General features: G+C 44.0%; 1 protein-coding gene across 1 annotated transcript; it reads right to left on the bottom strand.

Moving 5' to 3' along the window:
• Positions 1-589: 589 nt before the first annotated feature.
• Positions 590-14,739, bottom strand: LOC139613459 (sodium- and chloride-dependent transporter XTRP3-like). The gene is made up of 11 exons (XM_071470120.1): positions 14,008-14,739; positions 9,718-9,858; positions 9,252-9,343; positions 8,922-9,149; positions 8,107-8,217; positions 7,704-7,945; positions 5,824-5,980; positions 4,034-4,235; positions 3,126-3,285; positions 2,839-3,004; positions 590-1,789 (listed from the first exon to the last, which is right to left on the bottom strand). Exons 1-11 carry the CDS (start codon positions 14,129-14,131, stop codon positions 1,619-1,621), a joined length of 1,794 nt encoding a protein of 597 aa, XP_071326221.1. The 5' UTR covers positions 14,132-14,739; the 3' UTR covers positions 590-1,618.
• Positions 14,740-20,747: the final 6,008 nt, after the last annotated feature.

Raw genomic sequence — 20,747 nt, 5'->3', positions numbered from 1 at the left:
ATGATGTCATACACCACCCCAGTCTTCCTCTCAGGGGGCAGGGCTCCTGTCTTCAGGATGTTCCAGCTGAGATCTTCAGGATTGTGGTCCTGGTCATAATTCAGGGTGGATCTCCTGTCCTTCACTGCTTGTACCTGTTGGCTTGGAGTGACCCTGGACCTGCTGAACCTGCTGAACCTGCTGGACCTGATGGACCTCCCAGTCTCTGATAAGATCTTGTTGCTCATCTTTGATGCTGTAGGTGGTGGTTGGAGTTTTAATGGTTTTGATGGTCTGAGTGAGTGTGTAATGTCCTGTACCGGTTCCAGGTGTCAGAAGGGTCAGAATCGGTTTTCAGGGTCTAAATGTTGCACATAGAACTTATTCGACAGGGAGATAATGAGAGACAAGATCAAAGAGGCCATACTCATCAATGACACTCTATGACCACCTGGTGTCATGTGACTAAAGGTCAATGATTAAATCGTTTTATAACGACTCAGTCATCATCACGATGAAGCTGCATCATTAGCCATCCCTCACTCATCAGGACAATCAGATCAGATATAGAGAGATAAAGATATGAAGTTAATAAATAACTCATGAGATGTTTTGTTAATGATACCTGTGAGCTTTAATTGGTTCATCGTCTGTGGGAGTTACAAACATTTCATCTGTTGATTGTAAAGATCATCATTGGATACACATATCTACAGTATGTACAGTTTACAGGTTAGAGGGTGTACAAAGCAAACATTACATTTATATTTGGCTCAGTAGCTGCACTACTGCTTCACACACCTGCTGCCTCACTCCGTCACAGAGCTGAGAGCAGATGCCAGCATTTAAAACAGGTATAAAACTAGTTATCAAAAAATACTTCATATGTAGGAAAAACAGGTAATTTGTACAACCTTCTTACAAAGAGAACACGCACAAATCTGCTCAACACACAACTCAACACGAGCCATCATCACACCCACACCTCAGTCAGTCACTGAGTCCAGCACCGATGAAGCTCAGGGTTTTTGGTTGGAGTCATGTGAACTGCTCCTCTTCCTCCACAACAGGGACTCTCTGTAGACCAGGACCCTGTGTGGTCCTCCTGCTGGACTCGACTCTCACTGTGGGGTTTAGTGTTTCTCATAAAAATAAACTGGACTTGGCCCCAGCGAGAAGAGAAATGAAACATTAACATTTAAATGTGTTCAACGTGAAAAAATAACTAAGACTTCATCTGTTAACTACATATCTACAAACATTCATCTGTTCTGACGTTTAGTAAACTAAACACTGAATCACAGCAACATCAGCTGTAAACGTTTGACAATTAAACAAACTGTATCTGCACAACAACATGGTCCACAGGTCAGCTGGGGGGGGGCTTTAATGGTGATTAAAATCTGGCTCAGGTCTGACTTTTAATACTGAGAGAAATTATGACAATACATTCAGAGGAAAATACCCACGTGTGGTTTTGTAGTTTTAAAGGAGCAGGAGTGTATCCTGCTCCTCTGTCGTCGACAGGAGAACAGCTTCACCTGTTTCCAATCACGTGACATTTGGTGACAGTGAAGAAGAAGAAAGTGGAGAGAAAACAGCTGATCATGTGCTGCTGACTCAGCTGGAGGTCGGATCGCTAAGCAGAGACCGTGTTCACGCTCCGCTCCCACTTTGGAGGGTTCCCACGTTTCCTCTTCCTGCAGAAGACGTAGAGAGCTGTGAGGGGGACACAGCTGACTGACGACACCAGCAGCAGCCCGATGAAGACTTGACCGAAGACAGGATACTCCATCACCTCTGAGCTCCCCTGAGGAGACAACAGGTACAGTCAACACATGTCTTCACGTAGGAGCTTTAACGTCAGAGCCCCCATCATCATCATCATCATCATTGTGATTTTCTACCACTAAGGGTCTCACAATCAAAACAGTAACAAAAGACGTAGTTTGGTGATGTTGTGAAGCAGTGTGGGATGATGGGAGTTGTTGTCTCCTCCTGGTTTGGATCCCTAAGTGTCAGTGGTTCAGGAGGTTTTGACCTGGAGCTGAATCACAAAATGTGGAGTGTACTCCAACATCCACCTAGACCTCCTCCTGAGAGCTGGTCCAGGTGGATCAGAGCAGAGCCACAATTCAACCGCACTTTCACGAAAACGTTCAAACACAGTTTCAAACAGTTTCCTCTGTGCAGTTGATGTAGTTACACCATCACATTAAAACTGAAGTGCATTTAGAAGGAGTGGAGATGAGCAGTAAACGTAGAGCAGCTGTGTGTCTCAGAGTCTGTTCAGGTTAAAGCTTTCTCTTTTCACAGCCTGTTGTGTAACATCTACACTGACCTAATGCTCTTTGCTCCTCTCAGCTCTTTGTGTTGCTGGTTAGTCACAACTGACCTTTGTGTTTGGGTGTTAAGAAAGAGAGACGTCTGACCACAGCCTCGTAAAGACCCTGTCACCTGATTCTAACATAACACATCTTAACATGATCCCACACAGAAACGTACCAATGACATACATGTTTAGTATGAGGTGTGAGTTTATAACATATTAAAAATATCTAAAGCACAGATCAGTGTGACACCCTCCACCTCTCCGTCACCTGTCAGCTGACGGCAGCCTCAGCAAACACCTGACGTCCTGTCAGACTGTAGATACTGTGTGATTATGTATCTGTGTTTCAGGGTCTGCAGGAGACAGGCGCTGGGTGGCAGTGGGTGTGGGAGTTGTCAGCTGTGGGTCTGATGTGATACTGAAGGAGACCCAGGTTTAGTCCTGTGCACGCATACGTCTGCAGCAGCTCTGAGACTGAAGAGCAGCAGCCTGACACGAGCAACAGAGGAGAAGAAGCCACAGCTCACCAGCTCTTTGTTCCATGCTTGGTAGGTGGGCGTCCCCCCCTGGATGTACTTGACGATGTAGAAGATGAAGAGGGCGATGAGGAGGATGGGACTGGTGCCTGCCCACATTATCTTCCAGTACCAGTTGGGGCGATGACCGAGCATGTCCTCTATGTCTTTTTCAAACCTACAGTGAGAAGATGATACATTAAAATCTGTCTTAACTTTAAAACACGTGGCCCCCAGCTGAGCCAAAACACACTGAGCTGAAGAAACACACACACACAGATACACACAGACACACAAACCTTTTAATGCCATAGATGTAACTGACAGTTATGACCTCGATGAGGACGATGAAGAGCAGGGAGAAAGTGGCTCCGTAGTCATTGAACATGGTGAACCAGTAGTTCCCTGAGGGAGTGGTGAAGCCGAGGCCAAGCAGCAGACAGAACAGACACACTAAACCTGCAGGTCAAACACACACATCCACACATCCACCTTCAGTCAGTAGGTTTTAACGATCACTGCAGAGCAACTTCATATGGAGTCAGAGGAGAGCCATAAAAAATATATTTTAGAGTGAGAAATATAATGTGGGGAATATTAATAAACATATATAAACATATATATATATGTTTATTAATAGCATGAATCAAATAAAATAATACAAAATTGGGTAAAAGCGTTTTAATAAATAATCATGAAATATTTATTTTATAAATGTTAATTTCTAAATATATAATAAATATTTATTGATATTAAGTATTTATGATTATTTAAGATTCAATTCAATACTGCTACATTTTTAAAATGTACTAATTTGCTCTTTTATTTATTCCTGTTTATAGTTCCACATTTATTTTCTTATTCTTTTACTGATTTATTCTTTAAAGTAAACTTTATCTTTTTAAACCTGCTGCCTGAACGAAGTTTAGAAAGAATCGTCTCCTTTCGTCTAATGCTAGTAAAACTCACAGTGTAAGTTTAATAGAGTCCTCGGTCCGTTTACACTCTGATTGGTCACAGTAATGTGGGACAAATAAAGTCTTAGATCTGATTGGCTGAGGGGCACAAACTGTCACAGTTTTATTCCTTTAAGCCAGTGGTTCCCAAACTGGGGCACGAGGACCCCTTGGGAGTTCAGTGTCAAATTAACCACTGGCACAGGCTGAAGTCTACAAGGATGAAGACGATGATGAAGGCAACATCTTACCGTTGAACAACTCATTGCTCATGCGGGAGATGACCTTGAAGTCTCGCAGCGGGGTGATGATGGCGGTGACGTTGCCCAGCATGCTGCCCATTCCCAGCAGCAGGAGCATGGTGAAGTACAGCACTGACCACAGCTGGGACAACGGCATGTTTTTAATGGCCTCACTGTACACGATGAAGGCCAGACCTGTGCCCTCCACCGCCTGGAACAGACCAAAGACAGAGCTCATGACTGGAACCTGACCTGGGCTTGGACCCATCGTGACCTGATGATCAGGTCGCTCTGTGGCTGCAAGACTTTTCAGGAGAAATTGGATGTATCCCAACATTAAAATGATCTTGCTTTGTGTTTATACAGATAATTTACAATTATTCACACAGGACCCACAATAATGAAACCCCAAACCATTTAGTTCACTTATCCTGTTTGGATTCAGAGGAGTGGCAATGGCAGTATATTCACCCACTCACCGCAACATAGGCAATATTAAAGGTGCTATTTCTAAGTTTCATATAGCTACATAGCTAACTTTAGCATTAGCAGCTGTTTACTCACTACCAGAAACGTTGTAAGTTCAGCATCAGACTTCATTCTTTACTTACCACCATCTGTCTCCAGAGGTGGAGACAAACACCAGGGTTAACTCCTGTCTCTATCACGTCTTTTCTTCTACTGAAGTTAGCATGCTAACAGTTAGAAGTTAGCATGCTAACAGCTAGCTCCAGCTCAGTCAGACTCATACTGAGTCACTGTTGTTGAGTCTGTCCTAAAGTCATAGCCGTATTATAACCTGTTATCGATGACTGAAACTTTTGACAAGACCAGTGAATGAACAGCTGTTAATGGTAACGTTAGCTATGAGGCAAACCACAGAAGAACTAAATTGCTCGAGGAACTTCCCTGGTTCTATAACTGTATAAAACCACAAGTCTACACAAAATAAAAATAAACTAAGCACAGTCATTCCCATGAAATCCTCCTCATTATGCTTCAAAAACCTCAGCTAAGCCTTCACAGTATCTTATTAGAAAATAAAACATTTTGAATTAAACTTAAAACCGAAAGAAGAGGCACCAGATACAGAACATACTGACATGAGCCTGGACATGAAGAAACACTTTAAACTACATACTTCAGACGTGTTCCCTCCCTCCACATGTGAAACAGTCCAACATGAACAAACAGCATCAGACTTCTCCTCATTCAGTGCTCCAGCAGCGTCAGCAGTTCTTAGAGATCCTGCAGTCGATGCTGGTCATACAACAGCTGGACGTCTCACATGATCTGTTGAGACAACCGGCTGTCCGCTGGACCAGCAGCTCCACCCTTCAGGTCTGACAGCACTAACAGAAACACGCTGCCCAGGTGAGAAAGATAGTCTGAGTCTGACCAACCAGTCCTCCTCATCATCAGGCTGTAAAACATGGCTGCCTGCTCTCACCTGTCCTGTCACAACCATCAGAACTGACCCAGACATTAGTGGATGAATATGTCTCAACAGTCCGAGCCAGGTTTTACTAGACCTCTTGTCCCTTTAATTCCGAGATGCGGTGGGGGGGGGTGGGGGGTGGGGGGGGGGGGGGGGGGGGGCTTCAGGAGGCCTGGACCTGACCACAGACTGTGTTTTATCAGGATCAGCTTAGACTGTAAGAACTGGATTTTCTCCAGTTATTGATTTGTACTTTATTATTGTTCATATTTATTTCTTTTAAGTGCTTTTCCCTCTCACAGTGTATGAGTCCATTGTGTTGTTAAATATCAGTGTTGCTGTGTAATGATGAGGGACGTACAGTCTCCAGTTCACTCTCCAGGTCACATTTCTCCAGTTTGAGCTCAGCAAACTGCTGCGGGTACGTGGCGTTCAGCTTCTCCACCCACTCGTACACCGTATCTATGGTGATGGAGTCCTCTGCTAGATTAAAGGTGTTCAACAGCAGGATGCGGATCCTGAAACAGGAAGAGAGGGACCGTTACATCAAGAGTACACAACCTCAACCCAGACCTGACCCAGAATATTAATCACCTGCAGAACCTTCAGCACCAGCTCAGTGTAGTTCAGAGGCTGTGGGTCAAACCCAGGTCAGCCAACACTTCCTGGACTGAACCGGTGCCACTACCAGGACCAGGAATCACTTCAGTTATTTAGAAATCATTTAACTGGTTCCATGAAAAGAGAGAATTCATGCAGAAAGTGTGTAAGTCTAGGATATGTCATTGAGAGCAGGTCTCGGAAGATCCAACATGTTTTTAGTGGACGAGAGTCAAACAGTCACCATCCTCAGCCACGCCCCATGCCCCGCCAACCTGGACCCACCATCCAACCTTGTAGGATTTGGTTTCTTTGAGTGTTAACCTGAAATCTGCTATATTTTCATTAGCTCACTCAGAAAACTGACTGACCTGTGGTTACTAGAGCTCCAGAGAGAAGCCTGAGAGAGGAGATGTAAAACTACACTGAGATGGTTTTTGGTTCTTAAAACCACAAATATATCTTCTGATGGAGATCAACCCTTCCGATAAAACACTGGAGAGGTTAAAACATGCAGCTTTGAACCCTGGACTCATCATCTCTAAATTCTACTGTTAAAGAATCAAACTCATTCAAACCTCAGAACAGCAGCAGGTCTGTGAGTCTCCCTCAACTGAACTGCATCATTAACTGGATTAACTTCACTCTGACAATGACAACAATAAATATTGAGCAAACCTTCTGCAGTGGACTTCAACTCACAGACCTCATGTTTATGGAGTTCAACTATTCCCCAGTTATTCATAAACATTGACAGTGAAACTGTTGATATACAGATTATCATCTGTGATCATGTGATCGATCAGTTTTCATCTCAACAACAAAGTGGGAGTAAGATCTGTCCTGACTCTATGTAGCCAGAGAGAGCCTTCAGGAGAGCCGAACCAGGCAACTGTTGGGGGCCCCCAAGGGGAAAAGGGGCCCCTGATGGCCCTTCATATTGGGACATTTTGCAATGACAACTATAAACCCCCTTAAACCTCCCATAAAGACAGTATACAGTAGAATTTTGCTGCCCTAGACCAGCCCTAAGCGAGGCCCCTGATGATATGTGCTGTAGCTAGCATCTACCCATAGCCTGCATGTGAGGCGTTTAAGGAACCATTGTAAATTGTAGCGTCTGCCAGTAGTCCATGTGGGTTTGGGGCCTCTATGGGCTTAGATGGGCTTCTTTCTGAGGGAAGGCAGAGGGGGCAGGTCTGCATGTGAAGAACCTAGATCTTTTTTTTACCTGTGCTGCTGCCGCTCCCTGCAGATGACCCTCAGTAACATTTATCACCACAAAGATAAAGTCATAAAGATAAAATACTAAAACACAGGAGCTGCACTGACGACAGTAAAACAGGTATTGAAAGGAAAATAAAAATAGAACAAAAGGACAGAACAATCAAAATAAACAAAAATAACAGCTTTTAAAAATCTCAATATCCTCTGCTGCTCTCTCTGTATCTGACAGTGGCCCTGAGTCTGATGTTGTGTGTCTGTGTTGCTTTGTTCTGTCGCAGTGTCTTTTTCTCTTGTGTCGACTTTGAATTACAAATAACATCACAAAAAAATGAAATTACTTGCAAACACACACACACACACACACACACACACACACACACACACACACACACACACGCACACACACACACACACCTCTCCAGGCAGTTCTCGTAGTTGATGGTGGCCTTGAAGCCGTAGATGGCGAAGGTGACGATGCTGGCGAAGATCGAGGTCCCGCTGTTGATGAAGGAGACGACGATGGCCTGACGCTCAAAGTTGTTGTTGTACTGGTTGTAGCTGGCGAACGCTATGAGGGACCCGAACCCCAGACCAAGAGAGAAGAAGATCTGAGTGGCCGCATTGATCCACGTGGTGGGGTTGGCAAGCTGCTCCATCTAAAGGCGTGCACACACACACACACACACACACAGACAGACAGAGGATACATCTTTATCATACATTTCTAAACATTTGTATTGGAAAATGGCGACAACCTTAAAATAAGCAGCGTCTTCACACAGTGTGTGTCTGTTGTACAACCTCAACACAACCTCACCTTGGGTGTGAACATGTATTTAATACCATTGATGGCCCCATGAAGAGTGACGCCCCGGATCAGGTAGATAAAGAGGACCACGTAGGGAAAGGTGGCTGTGAAGTACACCACCTACAGATAGACACAGCAGTGGGGTCAAAGGTCACATGGGAGTGAATGAGCAGCAAGTTGTTATCATTATGTTGTTGTCGTTGTTGTTGATGAAGTTTGATGAACAGTAAATTTAAACAGTGACTCAAACCAACACTGTCTCCTCTTCCAAAGGAAACACATTGATTCATTATTGATTCTTCTTTTTTTTCTAAATATGTTTATTGATTTTTCCAAAACATTGTGATTGTATCGAGGCAACACACACTAACCACAATCAATAACAAAAAATAAATGTGAACTTCTCGGCTTACACACATTCAAATTCAAACAGGTGAATAAATAGCTCACAGACAGGTATCACTCAGGTCTGTACTACACTGACCCTCCTGTGAAAACCAATATATGATATAAAAAGCTCCAATATTCTGCCAAACACATTGTGGTTACAACGTAATGTCAAATAATCCAAAGACACATATTGGAGTACAACTTTATGACCTTATGTTTTGGATGGTACTTTATCTTTAATATTCATCAGTGATAGAGACATTTGATATCCCAAGTAACCATAATTGATAATTGAGGTACTATCTTTTAACATTATAAACAGTTAATATTCATTGATGTTTGAAGTGTGTCAGGGACATTAGGTGGAGTCAGCCTGAGCACATACATTGAGGCACCTGTCAGTGTGTATGTTTGAGGCCCCTGGGGACCCTTACCTTTCCAGTTGACTTCACCCCTCGGACGATGAACAGGTAAGTAATGATCCAGGCGAGCACGAGGCACAGAGCCTGGCCTGTGTGAATGCCTCCGTTCACCTCAATAGAAGAGGAGATGTCCAGCGTCTCCCTGTAGAAGAAGTACTGGGTGGACGTGGCCGTCTCACACTCCTCTATGGGCCCTGTTCGGTTGGCGTTGAGGGGGCATTCTGCCCAGGGCAGGACGGCCTGGAACATGGACACAGAGCAGAGCAGTGTGTTATCTCACTGTTAGAGTGGAGCCAACACTTTGTATAGATACAGAATGACAGTTGTTAGTCAGCAGCTCACTTGAAATGAATGAAAGAGGTACCAGAAACTCCATGCATTGATGATGTTGTAATAGAGACACAGATACAGGGAAGTCACAACACTAGCAAGACCTAAAAGAGACAGTTACACAAAAAATCAAAATCAAGAACTGTTGTTAAAGACAATTTCACATGATCTAAATATCCACAATAAAAACATCAAAGATCAATAACACCGTTCAGTTTGTCCAACGGTAAATAAATGTTTCACACACTGGACCTCGTGTCTGACCAGCTGCAGTAAATACAATAAAATCTCTTCATTATCTGTAAAAACAGCAGTTAGTATTTCACTGACAACACGGTGTAAAGTACAGAAACTCTCTCACACACACACACACACACACACACACACACACACACTCCTGCAGCCTCATACAGTCCACCCTGCTGTTCTCATCTCCACCAGAGACAGAGGTGCTCCCTAAACATTTTCGAGCACTTACCCACTCCTCCCAGATACGGGCTGATGGCGGCCCACGCTCCAATGCTACCAAGACGCATCTTCTGACCAATGGCGAGCTCCAGGCAGAACAAGGGCACGCCCTCCAGAACCAGCATGATTAGATAAGGAATCATGAACCCTCCTGAAGATGGAGAGATAAATGTTTTCAGAAAACACAACAACAGCACAACCAATGATGAGGACTGCTGCCAGTCTACACGTCTACACGACTCTCAGTGAGGTGGATCAGTGAAGCTTCAGGTCAGTAGAGACCTTGGTGTCAGGACTCAGTTCTACATCTGTTGAATAATTGAAGAAGATCAGGTAAAGAAGTGAAGTGAAAGTCAGAGTAAGAGCTAGTTAGACATGTTAGGGTGTTAGAGGCGTTAGGGGAGGAGGTGCTCTCTGAAGACAGGAGGCTTCAGCAGGTTCTTGAAGATATCCTGCTCTGATAGACTTCAGGAGCTGATTCCACCATCAGGGAACCACAGACAGGTAACGTCTGAGTTTTCTGATATTGTATAGAACAAAGCAAGAGCTGGTCATTGAACATGACGCAGCTTTCTTGTGACCTTGGTTGGGGTAAAGAGGAGATAAAGAGGAGATGTTGATGTTGATATTGTGATGAAGAGACTGATTGGCCGGCATGACTAATGCCACACATTCAGTGTCTCCAGCCTTAGGGTTCAGTCTGAGAGAGGTTTAATAAAAGGTGGTGTTCCTTCAGCCATGTGGAGCTGTCATAGAGACAGGCCGAGGACAGTGAAGTCGTCTGGAGGGAACCACAGGTATAGTTGAGTGTCGTCTGCATAGCAGCGAAATAAGAAGCCATGTGATTGGATAACTGGACACAAGGAGGAGGTGTATTGAACAAAGAGGAGGAGTCCGGCACTGATTCTTGGGGCACTCCAGTGGGGAGGGGAAGGGATGGGATAGGGACTTTTGTCTGTGCAGCAGCGATGCTCATATCAGAGAGCACAGACAGGCTGTGGTGTTTCACGGTATCAGAGGCAGCTGATTGGTCCATCAAGACAAGAAGGCACACAGAGAGTTTCCAGAATATTTGGTGTAAATGTTTAATTCAATTCAATTTCTCTGCAGTAAAGAGTAAAATAATTTCTAATGTTTGATTTTATATTTTGCTCAACTCCATTAACGCAGGATATTAAATTGATATTAATATTATTGAACCAACATCTCATTGACACACTGTCAACAGCTGATAATCACACAAACATGGAGGACTTCCAGTCGATGTGGTCCGCTGAGTCATCTCCTCCTGTAGCAGCTCCACTGTCAGTCATATACACTGATTTACACAGAGAAACACAGAGTTCATGTGACTGAGCGATGAGAGGTAACACTGCAGTGGCATCAGGAGGTGAAATGAAGAAAGAAATAAACAGTAGAGTAAATCACAGTGACCTGTGTTTTCAGTGGTTTCAGTGCTGTGAGGAATATCAACCTTTCTTCTCTTTCTGTTTTTAACTGAACAGCATCTCTAAATAAAGATCATCTAAATCCGGAACAATGATCTAAATCTGGAACCGTCTGATCAAAGAACAACAACATACTGAATCAGACGTTTGGTGCCTTCAGAGTCTGTTGGTGCTGAGAGTTTCACTTCTCTGAGCCACAGACACAAAGTGCCAATAACAGTTTAGTTAGTGGACACACACATTGACCAGGTCAACAGGCAGGACACAGGTCGACCGTCCAATCATAAACTCATCCTCACTTCTAAACGTCTGTTCTCTCTGGTCCTCATCGCGCTGTTGCTCACAGGAAAGTCTGGACGTATAAAAACAGTGTCAGACTGAGCTGAGTTTCTTCTGTTGACACCGACCTGTCTGTCCCCTGTCTGTCCACCGGCCTGTCCACCTGTTTGTCCACCTGTCTGTCCACCTGTCCGTCCCCCTGTCTGTCCACCGGCCTGTCCACCTGTCTGTACACCTGTCCATCCACCTGTCTGTCCAGAACTAACACTGTGATCTGGCTACATGAGACTAAGTCATTTACCATCAGCCTCCAGAGCTCAACATTCTCACTTGGTAATGAAAAGGTTTTGAAGTGGAGAGCTGCTGTAGTGCAGATATATTTTATCATTTGTTATCAAAAAGTAAGAGATTAAACTCCTCATTAAACTCAGACCTGCTGAATATCTGAGTGTTTCTGTCCACAAAGAGATTCCACCTCATTGTTGTGGAGGCAGTGGACCAAAGAAAAGTTCATTCACTTGTTTTCATCCAACCTTGAGAGCAGCTGTCACATGTCTCCTCTGGTTTCCTGCTCCGACGTTACATGTCGAGGACAGTAATTACAGTAGAAGTCTGCTCATTGTTCAGAGACCCGTGACAGACCCACAAAGACACAACAGTCTCCTCTGACCACAGCAGGTCTGCTCTGCTCCAGGGTTATAACAGCTCTGGATTTTCATTACTCTTTATTTCATTTTCAATTTCAGTTTAGTTTCAATTAGTTTTTAAGCAGGTTTGAGTTCAGTTGTTCTTTTTTGAAAATGTTGAGTTTTAGTTTTTATTAGTTTCAGTGTTAGTTTTAGTTTGTTGTTTTTTATTTGTCAGGGTCAGATTCAAAAAGTTCAAAAAAAGTGTTGTGTAATAAAAACTCAACAAAACATTACAGCATTTTAAAACTGTCTTCACTGAGGACACAAGAGACAACTGGAACAGATGTGCGTTATTCAGTGTGTTTGTGTCATTAACCAGCAAACTTCAACTTCAACTTCAACAACAACATGTTGTAGCTCTGGGCACAAACATGTGAACAGTCGACCTGAAGTGTAAATGTGTGTGGTTGTGTGTCTGAGGTCGACACGACACAGGTAAAAAAAAAAACTGGATAAACTCAACAACAATAAACAGGTTTGATTCATTCAGAAAAAAACAACTGACCCTGAACTCATCAGTGAAGCTCTGAGGATCATCACTATTGTTAATTAACTATAAAATAATTAACATCATTAATACAGTGAATGTTTTTAAGGTCACATGTACTGGTCGTACACTGAGAGCCAATCAGCTGTGAGCTAATGCTCCGTCTGGTTCCACTTCCACATTTTCACGTCTAGTTTTCATGATTTCATTAGTTTTAGTTAACGATAAGAACCCTGCTGTGGATACTCAGGACCTGGTTCATCAGAGGATCTGAGCTGAACTTTAACGTCAGGTTTGATCCACTCAGGAAGAAAAACCATGGTAAACTGTAAAAACAACACTTGACTCTCATTTACAGAGAAAACGAGCAGAGGATCTCTGCTCTTCATCAGCTCCAGCTGTGTTTACACACTGAACATGTGTCGTCCTACGACTCCGTCATCACTTTACACCTTTTCTCCACAGAATACACAGAAAAACTATTTTATCCCAGATCCCAGATGTTAAACTCTCAGCTGTGAACAGTGGAGGATGTTTGTGCAGTGTCTGTTATATCGTATAATAACGAGTCAGTGTGTTTGAATAAAGACCGACCTGACTTTAATTCTTACATAAGCTCCACCTGTGAATTATGTATCAGTGCTGCTGTTTTCAGCTGCTTCCCTCCACAGCTCAGCCTCATCCATGGTCTCAGCTGAGTGTTCTGCTCTCTTCACAATCAGCTCTAATGAACTGATGCACTGTTCGTGACAGTGTATTAGTCACTGCACCACAGCGGTTTACACTGTAACACAGGGGTTTGAATACACATCTGGAACGACTCAGTCAGTGTGAAGTGAAATAAACTGAAATGTTTGAATATTGTTTGAATCTATCATTTCCCTGTGTTCCGGTGTGTGTTTCATGGTGGTGCTCCAGCAGTCAGGGTGTAAAGTCTGTGTCCAGGCTTCACTCTGGATCAATCTAATATCATTCACTCACTCCAGGTTTATGACCTGCTCTTAGTTTATTGCTGCTTTTAACTTTGAGTCAAAGGCTGTTTAACAATAGCTCATTGAGCCTGATAAGACTCCGTTTGGAAATTTACCACCAGAGACAGCCCACCTGCATGACTCGGATGATCACCGTGCAGAGGGTAAGATGAGAGAAGTCCCTGCTGGTTTATTTAGTGATTGATAATGGTCAGATTGATATGAATGCTCAGTGGTGTGAGAGCTGCTCGGTGTTGACACTGATGCTGGATGATGATACAGTGACTGAGAGGAGCAGAGAGAGGCTCGCTGTGTCACATCAGTGAATGTGGTCACTCTATTTCAAATGTAAATGAGCCCAAATCAGACGCTCAGCCTCTGTTAACCGTGAACCTGACGCTGCTCCGTCCGGAGTCAGTGACTCACCTCCACCGTGTTTCTGACACAGGTACGGAAACCGCCACACGTTCCCCAGTCCGACTGCGTACGACACACACGCCAGCACAAACTGCATGGGGCTGTCCCAGCTCGGTCTCGCATCTTTCTCCATGTCCGCGTCCTGTGACCGTGTCCAGGTCTGAGCTCAGCGGCGCTAGCGGCGGGAGCGGTGAGAGCGGCGGGAGCGGTGAGAGCGGTGAGAGCGGTGAGAGGCGGCGTGCAGAGCTGTGGCAGCGCGTCCCGTCCGCGGCTTATAAAGCCGCTGTGATTGCAACGAGCTCACAGGGAGGAGGAGGAGGGTCCTCCTGCAGGAGACTCATTATATTCTGTTATTGAATAACTACACCTCCCATCAGCCACTGGCTTTAGACGCTGTCAGGGCTTCATGGGAAATGTAGTCCACGGATTGCAAAACAGGTGTCGATGGGACCTGTCAGAATGAAGAGGTGTTGGAATATCACTGCCAAACGGGCACACTACATGTCCCAGAATTCACTGCAGGTGTTCGGCTTGGAAACGAAGAGAAGGGCTGATATCCAGGTCTCTGTGTTACTCCTCTTATTCCTCCCACGCGTGGTGGGCGGGAACTGGAAGATAGTCCAGGTGAATGTTTAGCGGTGCAGGCTCTTTAACCCAACAGGACCCTGTCTCCTGTGGAAAATCCCAGCATGCCCTGGTGTTCACCTGAACCTCACCTGACAGCTGTTTTATTAACTAACCTACTTCTCTCCAGCTGTGGTGCTGATGTTCACATCCTTTGTTTTTACCGTTGTGTGGTTATGTAACCTCCTCACTGTGTAACTGCAGACCTCCTCTGTGACACGGAGCTGAGTCATGAACTGATCATTCAAAAAGCAGGTTGATCAAACTACATTTAAATTAACCCAGTGGTTCAATAATAGGTTTAACTGATGATGAGATAAATTCATGTTTCTAATGACTGTGATCCTCTCACCAGAATTTATTAGTTATTAGTTCAACATGTGACTGCTCAAATAAATTCCCAGTGACCTGCAAACAGTTTCTAGAGAAAGGCGGTGTTACACACTTGGGAGTGGGGCGATCATCAGGGCTGTGGTGTGGACATCATGAGGAAGCTGAGCGTCAGTGTTCGCTCAGCCTGCTCGGCCTCATGTAGCATCTCCATGAAGTCTCTGTTAGAGCAGACTGAGAGTCAGGGTCGTGTGGGACAGTTGGCTGCATCCAGCACAGTTTCCTCATCACATCACAGCAGGTCAGAGGCTCCTGCTGCTGCTGGATCTGGGACCTGGACCCTGGTCTGGTACCACACCACTCACTGTGTATTTCTTTAAATTACAGTGATCTTAGAAACTGAAACGGAAAGTGTTGGAGGCAAATGAAAGGTGAGATGGATTGTGATACAGACACAATTATTTATTAAAAATGATCATGAAATTTGATTTAAAGATTCAAATACATCACTGTACTATGGATAACACTCATCATCAGTCCCTGATCACGGAGCTGTCACAGGTATGAGCTTGTTGTACAGGCTCTGTTAACAAACCCGTCCTGGTTAGTTCTTCCTGATGACACCTTCAGTGTGACACCACAGTGCTCTCCACAGATACAAACAACAGTTAATTATAAACCAGGATACGGTGAATAAAGTGTCTTTACTGCTGATAATTCATCCACCTCCCCCTGCTCACATGATCACACACCAGGTATTTCTATACAGCTTTAGATTCAACAGTTTAATAAAACAGTATCTATCTATGTCACATGTAGAGACAGAGACAGTGTGTCTGTCTGCACAGATACAGACACTGTGTTATCAGAGCTCCACTGAATGTCTCTCTGCACCTTCATGTCCCACCAGTGAAGGTGGGACTCTGGAACACTGTGATCCTCCATCCGAGGATCCTACACTTGTGGTGTCTGTGAGCAGTCAAGTGTCGACTTGTGTAACATATTTCTGGTCACGGTCCAAGTGGACGTTGATCAGAGCTCAGGGGGACACGCTGGATTAATAAGGACATCCTGTCACTCACACAGACAGGCTGAGGGCCAAGCCCCCCCCCCCTTCCATCACAGGAGAACAACTTAATTTATATCTATTGATACATGGACTGGTATATCTAAAATGGTTTAGCAGACCTGTAATTACTTAACTTCATAGATTATATTATATAAGTTCATTTTTTCTTTTCTCTATATTATTTTGTTGTCTGTAACGTTCATGCCAATTAAAAGTGACTTGAATTGACAGAGAGAGAGAGAGAGAGAGAGAGAGAGAGAGAGAGATGTGTTGTTACTCTGTTGTGTAAAACTGGAGTTAGTGAACACCAACACACACAACTAACCAGCTTGCTACGTCTAGAAGGTGACTGTAAATGACTAATCTGATGGATGAACTGAGACTGGAACCAGACTTCTCACCAGAGTCAGGTCCCAGAGTGTGAAGTAACTGCTCACTGTATCCAGGTTTAATGTGGTAGAAACTGTGATTATTTGAATGTGGCATGTTTATGATTGGTCAGACAAAATACTTTTCAGTTGTTTTTTAAATTTTGGGACAAAGTGGGATGATTTGGTCTGGATGTGAACCTGGTCGTGCCTCTGCTCAGTGATTGTTTCTCCTGCAGAACATATGAGGCATCACATCCTCCTGTCTGGGCTGCAGAGAGGCCCCCAGCTCGGAGCAGTCGTGGTGTCACTGCTCCAGCTGACTGAAGTGAAGAACACACAGACAACAGTGACGTCTTACAGCACCTGAGTCTGCTCTGTCAATACAACAGAATTCAGTATCATATATAATAATGATATTCACACTGATGAGCTTCATATTGTTAGTTAATGTTGGTCCTACAACCAGTCAATGGCTGCACCACTGAAGTGTGGGTTAAATGTACTGTTTTCTCTTAGGACACACCTGTCTACACCTGCTGATACAGTCTGTAAATAAAGATGGCCTCTGTGACGTCCTCACAGGTTTCTGAGGCTCACAGTGAGTTTCACTCCAGCTGAGACGTCCAGAGAAGAGTCCAGAGGTCCAAACCTCCTCTGATCCTTTCAGTGAGCAGTGGTTCTGCTCTGAGCTCCTCACCAGCATATTGAATGACAACATGGGTATCTGGACTGACCCGGGGTGGGGTGGCCTGTTTTGGGGGAGGGGCCAGAGAAGACCCTGTTACACGTTGGTGCAGATCTGGTTAAAGGGGCAGAGCCAGGAATTTGTCATAACTGTGTTTAATGTGTAGGACTGTTTGGTGTTGGTGGAGGTCTGAACTCCACTGAGTGTCAGTGTAGTTCTTACTGTTACTGTACATCTGTATGTGGAACCTGCTCTGTGCTCTGTTCTCTGTCCTCCTGGATCCACATGTTAGTGTCTGTGGACTTAGCTCCTCCCCCTGAGAGCTGGTTTGTGGGCGTGGCACTAGAAATCATCCAATCATGTTTCAACAACAAAAACAACAAAATATAATATATAAAAAATATCCCACAAATGAAAATGTTTAATTAAAAAAAAAGTAGGGCTGTCAAATGATAAATTTTTCTTAATCGCAATTAATAGCATGTTTTATCACATGATTAAAATTCTATTATTTTGAATTTCAGAACTGTTTTCTCTGGCTTGACAACACATAACCATCAGTCTGTCTGAACTCTGAGCTCTCGTTAAGTTGTATTTTTATTTACCTCTTTTGATCTTCACCAACGACGATTCAGGCCTTGGATTTAAACACTTCAGGTCTTCCGACGCCCCTTTATGCAGACCAGAACCATCCCCCTGTCACAATCAATGCGTTAATGCTGACATCACTAAGAAAAAGTCATGTCCATTGGAGTCATCAGTCTCAAGTCAAAGTCAAGTCCAGTCCATCTCTGTTATTTACTGTTTGACTGCAACACATTACAAGGACCTGTGTGTGTGTAGACTGAATAATCATTAACTTTATTTCTACAACTAGATGCCACAAGATTCATGTCATCTGGACGAAATTAGCTTTAAAGTTTTTTCTATATAATATAAAACACCCCTGTTCTCACTTCCTCCACGACTATGGATGTGGATTAAAGCTTTAGTAAATTCTCCTTGAAAAAGGATATGTCTCTGTGATGTGATGTTTCTCATCATCATCATCATCATCATCATCATCATCATCATCATCATCATTTTTCTACTGAAGAAACTGTCCCACAGAAAACTTCCATCCAGGTCACTGTGACTCTCAGATGGTTGTGTAATGGCCCACGTGTGGATTCTTGCTGTGTCCCACTTAAATGTTGTTGAGTCCATCCCACATGAAGGACCATGTTTGTCAGGGCCCGTGGGGGGGCCAACAGGCTCAGGACTCAGGACTGTGGGCTGACAGGACAGGACAGGATACCTGTTTCTGAATGTGTGTTGTTGGCATACAGTGAAAACGCTGCTCTTTAGTAAAACTTTAGATATTAGAGGGGGTCAGGGTTTGAGGGGTAAAAGGCCCCGAACCCCCGGTCTCCTCCACTGAATGAGCACATAAGGAGCCGGCCCTAAAAGAATCCAGTTAGTCTGGATTTCGGTAATCCCTCCTGACAGACTCTTCATGCAGAATGAGGAGGCGGAGGAGCTCCGAACCCTAAACACAGATTTAACAAGAACCTTCCAGTATCAGAACAACAGGACAGAACAAAACAAATCTGAGAGGGTCAGTGATGTCAGCAACAGACATGGCCATCAAACAGGCTGGGGGGGTCTGGCACCAAGTAGTTCCTTGAGGGGGGAGGTAGCCCCGTGCTGTAAAATAGAAGCAAATTCAGTGAATCTCCAAAAAGTTCTTTAATGACTGTAGTGACAATGAGAAGAGGAGAGAAGGAAGGAAGGAAGGGAGGAAGGAAGGAAGGAAGGAAAGAAAAAGAAGTACAACCATAACTACAACCACAACTACAACCACAACTAAAACTACAGCCATAACTACAACTACAACCACAACTAAAACCATAACTACAACTACAACCATACCTACAACCATAGATACAACCATAACTATAACTACAACTACAACTACAACCATAGATACAACCATAACTACAACTACAACCATAGCTGCAACTACAACTATAACTACAACCATAACTACAACCATAACTACAACTACAACCACAACCATAGCTACAACTACAACTACAACCATAACTACAACCACAACCATAGCTACAACTACAACTACAACCATAACTACAACTACAACCATAGCTACAACTACAACTACAACCATAACTACAACCACAACCATAGCTACAACTACAACTACAACCATAACTACAACCACAACCATAGCTACAACTACAACCACAACTACAACCATAGCTACAACTACAACTACAACCATAACCACAACTGCACCACCACTACCACAGTTTTTGTACCAGGCTGTAAACATGTTTATTTCTGCAGTTTTTCAGCTCTTCACTGTTGATGCTTCATGTTTCAGACCTGGAGGTTGAATCTACAGATAAACATGATAAACATACAGGTTTACAACTCCTGGGTTTATGGATATTGAAATAAGAGAATGAATGCAACACACTGACACTGACTTTAAACCAAAATGATATTTATAGTATCATCTGTCTGCCACTGCAATCAACAACCATTCAACAAAAACCTGCACTCAAATCCTGAGTTGACCTGGTACGTTACTGTAAAGTCAAAGACAATAACATTTATATTAAGGTGCCACTTTTATTTTAAGGTTGGCTAACAACTCCAGTTATGTTTAATATAACAAAGGAGCTGGTAACATAACTCACATCACAGTAAAATGCTTGCAGACATGAGATGATGACAGGCAGAAGACAGTAAATTGTCTAGAATCCAACACTTTGAAACATAAGAAATCATAATTTAAGACAAACATCTTCTCTGTTGGATTAAAACCTGAGTGTGTGCTGCCTCACACACCTGAGACTCCTGAACAATGAAGCTCCTGAGTCTTCTGTCAGGAGACAGAGGGAACATCTTATCAGCATCCTGACACATTGACCGTGATCTTCTCTGTGCTCTCAGGGCTGCTGTTAAAATCATCAGAATCAAATGACAGGACACTTAGATGAACATCTGACCACCCTGCAGGTCCTGGTCTGTGTGGCAGGGACCCGATGGGGGTCTCCAGTGTCCAGCCCTCTGCTCTGCTCTGCTGGAGACCATGTGATTCTGTGAATGTGAGCTGCAGCTGCACGGCACAGAAGAATCTGTTTTGCCCTGATTCCCCACAGACAACAGCTTTCTGTCCCAGATACATTCCTCTGACTCAGATGCTGTGTTTGTTTGGGATTTCGTCACAGCTCTGCCTGGGTGGGTAAGAGGCCCAGAAAAGAAATGTTTCTGGGGAGGGACGCTGTAGAGCCTGGCTCACAGAGGGGGGGCAGAGGGGGCGGTTTTATCAACAGACGTGGAATTTTACAAGGCCCGACCCTCGAGGAGGCCAATACTTTGTCCTGTTTCCATAACCTAGAACATTTTCTCTGCTCTGTAGTGGCCTTTCAGACACACAGCCCCAAACAGAGGGACAGCTGGGCCAACACCAACATTAAGTTCAACATCCTCACTCTCCAGTGTGGAGGCACCAAACAGCAACAGGCTCTGACATCCTCTCACCTCTTTCACTGTTTGCAGCAAACACTGTGATTCCCTTCATCTATGCTGAACAGGAGGCTGTGGCCTCTGACTCTGAACGAACCCTCAGTGGATGTTTAAGTGTGGGGTTTATTAGCTCCAT

Source organism: Trachinotus anak, unplaced genomic scaffold (assembly GCF_046630095.1).
Source record: "Trachinotus anak isolate AG129_WGS33_773 ecotype Australia unplaced genomic scaffold, CSIRO_AGI_Tana_v1 ptg000032l, whole genome shotgun sequence".
NCBI classification, from domain to species: domain Eukaryota; kingdom Metazoa; phylum Chordata; class Actinopteri; order Carangiformes; family Carangidae; genus Trachinotus; species Trachinotus anak.
This window is presented reverse-complemented; position numbering and strand designations above follow the sequence as displayed.